Raw genomic sequence first — 9596 nt, 5'->3', positions numbered from 1 at the left:
AGGACATTTACATAGCTGGAAATGAGAGCTTTGTTAAGGTCAAGGCTCTGCAGAACCTGCTGGTGTGGGCTGGCCAGGGCTCTTTACTGGGGAGGTGGGAATAGAAAATGGAAAGAGGGAAAACAGCAAGAGGAAATGCAGGAGTCTCAGTGTGACTCAGTCTCATCCACAGGGCCTGGGTGGGATCCTGACCCAAAGGGGAGCTGGGCAGCTCTTTAATGATGAACATTTAATGATGAACACGCTCTGCAGTCCTTTCACACAACCCATTCCTGAGCATCTGACTGTCATCCTGAGGGTGACAAGGACAACAAGGGTGACTCAGCCCCCTGATATTCATTTATCAAAAGCATTAAAGGTATTTAAAGGCACTAAAGTATTCAGTAATTATTTATATATATATTTATATATTTATTTATTATATATATTTATATATTTAGTATTTATTTTAAAAGTATTTATCTAAAGGTATTTAAGAACAGACCAAACACTCTTGCAGCAGATGATGCCCTTTCATTTATTGCTAATCTACCATAGTACAGGCAATATATAAAAATACTTTACAGATAGCAAAAAATCATTACATTGGAGGTTAACAACGTTGTTGTAGGAATGTCAATGATATAAAAACCCCTTTTCAATGATGAGAAGTTTGGTTTTTGAAGAAACAATTTGATTCAGAAGACATCTGTTAGGATGATGTGAGTGACAAGGGCTCACTCGTGTGTCTGTTAAAATATGGCTTTACTGGAACATCCAGGGCAGGGAGGGCTGGACTTTGGGGGGAATCATTTCACAATTACACACTCAGACAAAAATGTGAGTGCCAGGCAGGCCAGAACTGGTCAGGTTCGCTGTGCCCAGGTGGCACCAGCACATCAGGACAGTCCCTGCTCAGAGCAGGGCCCATCCTGCAGCACATCTGTGAGTCCTGGCTTTTACAGACTTCATTCATTTCTGAGACTCAGTCCTTCTGGAGCTTTCTACCCAATGCTGCTATTTTAGGAGTTATAGAAGGAAACTCAACCCCCCCCAGGTAACTCTGCATTCGAGATCATCTTTTACAGCATCAGCACCTTTAGGCAAAGTTTACTGCAATGTGCAGGTTCTAATTGATATTTTTGTACCCCTGAAAGAATGAGAATGGCTGAACAAACCTTAAACAGAGCAGAGTGGGTTGGACACTGGCTGGAAGTCAGGTTGGTATCAGCTGTGAGCCCTGCCTTGTGACACAGCAGGTATTAAAGATACAGGTGCCAATCTGGTGCCAAACGTTGTAAAAGGTGGATTATTTATATGAATAAAGAATTACAACCTTCCAAGTGTGATGGCAGAGTTAAGAAACCACTGCAATGTAAATGATGAGGAAAAGAGTTGATTTCTGGAGAATTTTACAATTCACCCCACTGAGACCCAGCAGTGGCATCTCTTCCTATTTCACAGGAATATGGAATATAAATAACAAACACTCAGAATTGCAGCTAAACTGGAATGTCAGATGATTTTAAGTGGTGCAAAAATTATGAGGATCTGAATCAGTTTAAGATTTGAAATGAAGACAGTCGTTTTCTTGAGTCCCATCTGGCAGATCATTGTTCCCTATTAAGTAGCAATTTGGAAAGAAATGCAGGGGGAAAAGTCAGATTGAAATATTTAGAAACATATTTCTTAAGTGTTTAAAGCTGTCTTTGAAGTCTTTGGGAAATTTATCAAATACATCTTTTTTTAGGACAACAACAATTCAACAACAATTGCATAGAAAAGTAAGGCATTCAGAAAATGAAAACTGATCCTTTATAAATACAAACCTTAATCCAAAAGTTGTTGCATATTTGGTCAGACCAAAAGCACAGTCACTTTTGTTGTAAGGATATGGACTAGAAAATACACTTTAAAAACATGCTAGCTACTTTGAGAACTGGTTTAGATATGTTATGAAGCAGCAGCTTTTTATACAATGGAGAATAACATAGTGCTGGTTTTGGGACTCCTCTACATTCAGGAAACGCTGTATTCCTACAGGGAATGGAGGGGTACATATTTACATGGATACAAATAAAGCAAGTGCAAAACCCATGACTCTTCTACATTCTTTCTCCCAATAAAAACAACATACACGAGACACTTTCACTCCACTGCTGTTGCTCAGATCTTACATTTTGCTCATTCTCATGGAGAAAAACCAAACCAGGACTTTGTATTTCATTGCAAGTATCTTCACAAGCAACTCCTCTCCTGGCAAACTCGCCTTCCAACACTCGTAACTGACAAAAAAAAATCTTCCTGATATCTGCCCACTCCCATTCCACTCTCAGACTGTTTACATATCATGAATGATGATTTTTATTCTACGTATATTTGATGCAGAAGTTTATAGAAGCTCATCCTGTATTCGCAGCCAAAGCTTGGATGGAAAAATGGAAGTTGAAAAAAAATTCACACACACACACACACACACACACACAAGACAAATAAAAAGAGATGAACTTTTGAGTTCCAAGGTGCCCCATGAAGTTCACATGGTGCAGCTTTGATGGAAAATGCATTAGAGTCGTTCACCCTGCAGACAAGATATTTGTAGGCCTTTGGTACAATGGCAGGAAGGCACTGTGGTGAAACATTCAGATAACTGAGGAAAGACAGAATTTCCTCATGTGCAAATATGGCTATCTTCCAGATAAAGTGAGAACAAATTGCTCACAAAATGCTATTAACTCTTCCAAGGTTAAGCTCGTGCTTCTACGGAGAGAAAGTTGTATTAAGTAACAGAAATACTAATACTGGAGAAACACTGCTCAGCAAGAACAGGAAATAATTTAGTACTGTATATATTGAAATCCTTCAGCCTAGCTATATCATTTTAACATACCAGTTTCCTTTTTAGAGACAACAATGCACGGCGCTATGTCTGAGGATGCTCCTTTTCTCCGGAAATAAATACAAAGTTGGCTGAAGCTGAATTATTTAATTGCTGTTGCATGGAAAAGCAGATGGGGCAGCACAGCCTGAGCTCGGGCAGCTGTGGCTGAAGCCCTAAAATACAGAATACACGGGGTGAAGCCTCCACACTGAGCTGCTGGGAGCCGGCACAGGAGGGACCCAGCTCTGCAATTGTTCATTTCTAAGCAGGGATAAAATCACACACCCACAGAGAGCAGGGCATGGCTGGGCTGGCAGGGACCTCAGCCAGCACCCAGTGCCACCCCAGCCCTGGCAGGGACAGCTCCCACTGCCCCAGGGGCTCCCAGCCCTGCCCAGCCTGGCCTTGGGCACTGCCAGGGGTCTGGGAATTGCAGCCCAGCTCCTCCCCACCCTCCCAGGGAGGATCTTTATCCTAATTTCTGATTGAAAGCTATTCTCTGTCAGTTTGAAGCCATTCCCAACTTGTCCTGTCACTACCAGCCCTTGGAAACAGTCGCTCTCTGTGTGGGTGTATTTATAAATTACATTGTACACTGTATTTGTACACAGATTAATACCTATGCATGAGAGGTGAGGGAGGAATACAGTCAATGCAAGCATGGCTGGAGCACCTGTAGCACATAAAAAACCCCTTCCCCCCGAAAAAAAACCCAAACAAAAAATAAAATCAGCCCCCCAAAAAATAAAAAAAACTCTTAAAAAAAAAACCCAACCAAACAACAACAACAAAAAAAACCAAACAAACAAACAAAAAAAAAAAACAGTTCCCCAAAATAAATCCAACCTCTTCTATAGCAAAGTGCCTGAAGAACACATCAGCACAGTGGAAATCTCGTGTATTTGGGTTGCAGAGCTCTCCTGGGTGCAGCACTGCAGGGCTTTGCCTGCCTGGCTCCCTCCTGTGCAGCCTTTGCTCCAAAGCCAAGGTTTTATTTTTCCTTCCTTCTGGGGGTTAATTTGTTAAAAGGACATTTCAGAATCTAGAAGGCAGAACTTAAACATTGACCTTTTTCTTAGCTCAGATCAAGCACTAGATTTACTTCCCCCCTCTTTTCTAAACTGATATTATCTATAAATAAATATTCAGACAATAATTCTCCTAAATGGATGAGCAGTTGCTGCAGTCACCAGAGCAGCAGCAGCAGCACATCACAGATCTGAAAAGCCCTTCCTGGGCTTCTCTGAGCTTCTATTTAAAATTCAGCAAGAGAGAAGGTTCTGCCAGTAATCTGAGGATATTTTTTTTCTCTGTGGATGGGGTTTTGGGTTGTTTTTTAAATTTCTCCTATACTTTACAGGTTGGATCATGGAAAACATTGGAAACATCCAAGTGTGAAACTCAGAGATGCATTTGGTCTGTTCTTTTACTCAGCTATAGCAGAGAACTTCTGACAGGCAACTTTTGGCCTTTAGAATATGTCAGAATTGTCCAATTCATCAGACTGCACTAAAAACCCCTTAATGTGTGTCAGATTCTGGCTCACTGACAGCTTCTAACAATCCCAAATATCTTTCTGAGGTGTGTGAGCCAGTCTGAGCCCTACTGAGTGCTGCCTCACAGGAATTCCCCTCTTCTGCAAGGCTGGGCCTCCTTTGGTTTCTGTGAAACTCAGCAATTAAAAAAAGCCATTTTCAGCTCTGCAGGTCTGGGCTGAGGCTTGGAGCTCACAATGAGAGCACCGGGGCACCCCAGGAGTTCTGGGGGTTGGGGTACAGGGAACTCATTTTGGGGTGGAAGATCTGAAGCTCACAAAGCAGAAGTAGAATCCAGGGTGTGCCATTAATGCCAGGCTGGGACCTGCAGGGCTCTGCTCTGCTTCTGCATCTGAGCTGGGCTGAATCTGGAGTTCAGAGCTGCTCTTGTGCAATTCAGATTTCTGATCAAGAGCCAAATTTGAGCTGAGCCCCAGGTCAGGCGTTCTGAAGAACCTAAAGCTTCTGTCTCCCACTCTAAACCCCAAGACCTTGCAGAGTTTAAGCACCAGTTTTTAGTGGCAGAAAAGACATTTTTCCTGATAGTCCTGAAGAGATTTTTGTTGGACCAAGCACGTGCTCTGCAGGGACTGTGCAAAATCTTGAGACATCAGGAAACCAATTTTGCTCTGCTGTATTCCCATCCTCTAATTCCTGCTGTGAGCAGTGGACATGCTGGTATTCTACAAAATTTACTGTGACACAACTGAAAACTGGATTCGTTTCACTGTGCTTTCTACAGCAGAGCTCAGGCTCTGCATTCCTGAAAACATCTGCATTCCTTATTTATAGAACCAGGAAAGACTACTATGTAATTCCTAAAACATTATGGTTATCTTGTTCTGTACACTGATTACCCACTCAGGAAGCCTTTTTATCCCACTGAGGAGGCCCTGACTCCCCTAAATATTCTAACTTGTAGCTGCAGGTGGCAGTGGTTACCTGGAATGTGCTAAGCAGGAGTCAGGACAGGATATTCGAACACACGAAGCAAAACCTAACAAAATATTACCTCCCATGGAAATTTAACCTTTCCAGGAATTGCTGGTAGCTTTGCAAAGCTAAAGAGGCCAGGTGAATATAAATAAGTGTATATTTTCTCTGGAATGTATGGCTTCTGTAAGATGCACTTATTTTCCCCTGCAGCTTGGGTGAGTAAATGTTCCAGCTGCTAAATGAGACAAGTTATGAGCCAAGAGCAGGTTCTACATGAAAAGAAACAGCAACAATTTGTTAGAAAATATCGAAGATGTGTTCATACACTGCCTAAATACTAATAAGGATCAATCATAAAATCTTTGGATTTACTGTGACTCCTATATATTAATCTCTGTTTTACCTGGGTTTATTTTACTTGGGGACAGGCGTTGCAACTGCTGATTTGCTCTTTTCACTGGTTGGATATGAGAATCCCTCTCCTTCAAATTCCTATCCAGTCTGATGGGAAAAACGAAGAAAACTCTTGGATTCATCTGACATCTCCTGTTTGAAATACCAATCACAGTGCTCAGAGCAAACTGGCTTTTGATCCCAGACTGGATGCAGGCTGAGCTTGGGCTGCCTCAGTTCCCTACAACAATGACATTTCTCAGGAGGGTTTGGATACCTGGAGGCCAGTCACTGCTAGTGACCTGCAGGGTGGTGGCACTCCTCCATGGAATATATCACTCTGTGTTCCCCTTTTCCCACCCCCGTGTCCACCCCGGGCTCGGGGGACGGGCGATGGTCCCGATGGATGGACGCACAGACAGAGGGTTTGCAGCAGGCTGGAGTGTTTCCTCAGACAGATGCTCTGTTCCAGGAGAACAATGTGATCTCTGGATGAAAGGAAGGGTGTCCTTCGTGGTGTTTACAGACAGAGGTGGCGAGTTGCTCAGCCAAGGCTGTCACTTGGTGCCAATTCATTGTTCCTTGCGCTGAGTCTCTGCCTGGAGATGAACTGCAAAGGAAGCCAGAGGTTGCAGGGGCACTGGAAGGATCTAAGAGGTCACTTATGGAAGGATTCGGTAAAAGTTGTCTCACAAATCTCTTCTTCTATGTCTGACTTCTGGCAGGGAGTCCAGAAAATTCCTTCCTGATAATTTCGTTAACTGGGAAATAAAAGAAAGAGGAGGAAACATTAAAGCACTTCCAACATCACGACAAGTAAAAAGTAAAAGCAATTCTTGGGCAGTCGAGCTGAAAACATCCCCTCTGCATTCATAATTTAATTTTATTAAAATCTAAATGGTCCTGTCTGCCCAGGTCCCACATTTTTGGAAGGCCAGGGGCAAGGAGAGTGTGTGTTTCACTGTATTTTTGTTCCACTGCACTCAGTGTGGTTCGGGTGCCATAAAACAGAGAGAGGCTGCAGCACGTGCCCAGGACCTGCCACATCCCTCACACACACTCCCTCTGGCACAGACACTGCCCTTTCCCTAGGGAGAAACAAAGAAACATCTCGAGGTATCTCAGCATCTGAACATTGCACTAGGCTGAAAGAAAAACATTTGAAAAAGGCCAGGTTTGGAGGAAATACAGTGATGAAAACACAGAGACTGCAACTCAGGTGAAAAAGCTGAAATTTGGGTGGTTTATATTTGGTATTTTTTAATCTCACTCTAGACTCTACCTGCTTTCCATCTTTATTATCATTTAATTGCAGACTGTAGCACAAACAACTTGCATGCAGCACCAGGGTACCGGGAGAGGCTGGGACAGGCTTGTTAATAAAGCTCAAGAGAAGACACTGAAGAACTCTGCTGTCTGTTTAAAAGTCAGAACAATATCACTTCACTTACAACAGCCAATCTCTCCTGGCAACTTTTCACACTCACCTGCCTAAAGCACCCTTTGGCATCTCCTGGAGCAACAATTCTCTCTCTAGAATTTAGGTGCTCCCTAGAATTTAATGCAGAAATCTCTGCACTTTCATTACAGGAGACCTAAACCATCAACATTTTGATGCAGGACTCCAGAACTGCCTTTTCTGGGGCTCCATTTCACCTGCAGCTCCTTGGTGCTGTATTCATCATTGTCAGTTACTCTGACAAATTTGCCTCAAAACCAGAAAACTAAATTTTCTAGGTTTCAGACCCAGATCTAAATGACTTCTCCCTATTGATATTTAAGGGCTGAAATAGGGACTAACTCAAACCAAAGCTAGACCTCACCCAAGACTGATTAATCCTCAGGCTTGCAGCTCTCAGACTCCTCTATATTCTATCCCATTTCTAATAAATGCTTATTACAAACATTAATTAACATAGTATTAATTAACACAGTATTTCACTACTTCCCCCTATCTATCTAAAAAACCTGGCAAGTCTTTGGGAAGGGGAACACATGAATTAGTTTTTAATAGTTACAATTCATGGTTTGAAACCTCCTTCCTCTCAGCATGCTGGGATTTGTCTCTGAGAAAGTAAAATCTGTATTTTTTCAGAGCTCCGTGTTGCTCCTGGATGTGGGGGTACTCCAGGAACTCCATCAAAAATCCCACCAGTAACAGCCCATGGCTCAGCTCTCTCTCATTCCAGCTGGGAAATGCCTGATTTGAAGCAGAACTGGTGCTTCCTGGGGATGATCTGGGCAAGACAAGCAGAACTCCTGCCCTCTCCTGCTGCCCAGCATCCTTCCTGGCACGGCTTTGGGGTGAGCTGTGGTGAAGGAAGAACATCTGGGTGCTGGGTGAGGGCTGCTCTGCAGTGAGAGGCAGCAGCCAGAGGGAGGGGAGGTTGGTCCACTCTAAGCAGAACCTCCTGTGCTCACTCACAGCTTCCTGCCTGCTCTGCCCAGGAAATGACAGGAGCAGGTCTCAATGGAAAGTTTTCACAGCCCTGGCTAAAAATAGCAGTGAGGTAAAAGAAGTGGGCACCCACTCTCAGAGAGGGTCATTTCCTCTCCAGAAAGAAGTGGGCTGAGGGTGCAGCCATTTATTTATCAACAGGTTTGTTTGGGCTACCAAAAGTACCATGAGTTTTATCTATTCCTTTTATCTAATACACCCATGGACATCTCAGAGCCAACAGTCATCTGCATCTGGGAAGGGTTAACTATTAATGTGAGCAGATAATTAAATGGAGCTCACTGCAGAGGCTCTGAGGGGTCCGGATTTGGTTGTTGGGGTGGCTCTGGGCAGGTTGGATGCTGTGGTGAAGAGCTGACTCAGCCTGCAAACTTCACTTTCCCTCCCCTGAGGTCAGCACTGGCTCCTGTGGGCTGAGGTTAGGGGGCTGCAGCCTGAACAGGGCTCAAAAGCTGCAGGGGAACAGTCTGAAGCATGAACCCCCCAGACAGGCACACCCAGCACTGCTCCCTGCCAGCTCTGCCACCTGCAAAATCGGGTGTTCTCTAAGAACCTGAATGACAACAGCTCCCTGCCATCAGCTGGCCTGAATGTCCCACAGCCACCCTGAATTTCACCCAAATGCAGGTGGTGAGGGGAGCGTGAGGTGTGGCATCACTAATGTGTGTCAGTGCCTGTCCCAGCACGGGAACCTGCAGCCTAAACCCAGTCAGAATGTGAATTCCAGCAATGGGACCCGAGGCACAGCTCGCTCTCCAGGCCTGGAATCACCCCCAGCCCAAGGCTCACACATCTCTGGGGATCTGCTCCAGACCTGGCAGCCCGTGTGCCCAGCCCAGGTGGAATCCAAGAGACCTGGCTTTCAACAGGAGCTGAACTAAATCAGCAAACTGAAAAACCTCAGAGGAAGCCCAGAGCCTGCTGCCCTGAACTCCAGCTAGCTCTTTTGGCAGTGTGGTTAAAACGTATCTCAAGTATCAGCTCTCATTTGCTCACTTCTAGCTGGGAGGAAATGGAGATTATGTGATTAATAAATAAAACATTTAAGGTGCCTGGCTCTGGTTGCTCTGGAGCACACCACTATTGATCCCTTTAATGAGAGAGAACTGATTGAGGCCACAAGCACACACGCAAAGATAATGAGAGATTAAATCATAAAGATATTGAAATTACAGCTGCCATCAGCCATCCAGGCTGGGGAAATGCCTGGCTGGGCACCCTTCAGCGTGTCCTCTGTCACAGTGGGGCTGCTGGAATTGTGGGGGTCCCTGTGGTGGGCACCAGCCAGGGCTCACCCCCTCAGCTGGAGTGTGGGGTGTGCTCCTGGGGCCTCCCGTGTGTCCCAGCACTGCAGGGACAAAGGAGCCCCCCAGAGGGACAGTGCCACCCTGGAGCTGCCACACTCACACCCCTC

The 9596-nt window shown here is 44.7% G+C and overlaps 1 protein-coding gene across 1 annotated transcript in view; it reads right to left on the bottom strand.

The window, feature by feature from the left end:
- Positions 1–3246: 3246 nt before the first annotated feature.
- Positions 3247–9596, bottom strand: part of NFATC2 (nuclear factor of activated T cells 2) — a 66353-nt gene continuing 60003 nt past the window's right edge. The window contains exon 8 of the mRNA XM_033519186.1: positions 3247–6485. Coding sequence (XP_033375077.1) covers positions 6430–6485 — 56 coding nt within the window. The 3' untranslated portion in view covers positions 3247–6429. The remainder of the gene's footprint in view (positions 6486–9596) is intronic.

Source organism: Parus major, chromosome 20 (genome assembly GCF_001522545.3).
Source record: "Parus major isolate Abel chromosome 20, Parus_major1.1, whole genome shotgun sequence".
Taxonomy (NCBI): Eukaryota; Metazoa; Chordata; class Aves; order Passeriformes; family Paridae; genus Parus; species Parus major.
The sequence above is the reverse complement of the archived record's forward strand: the minus strand, read 5'-3'. Positions and strand labels throughout refer to the sequence as shown.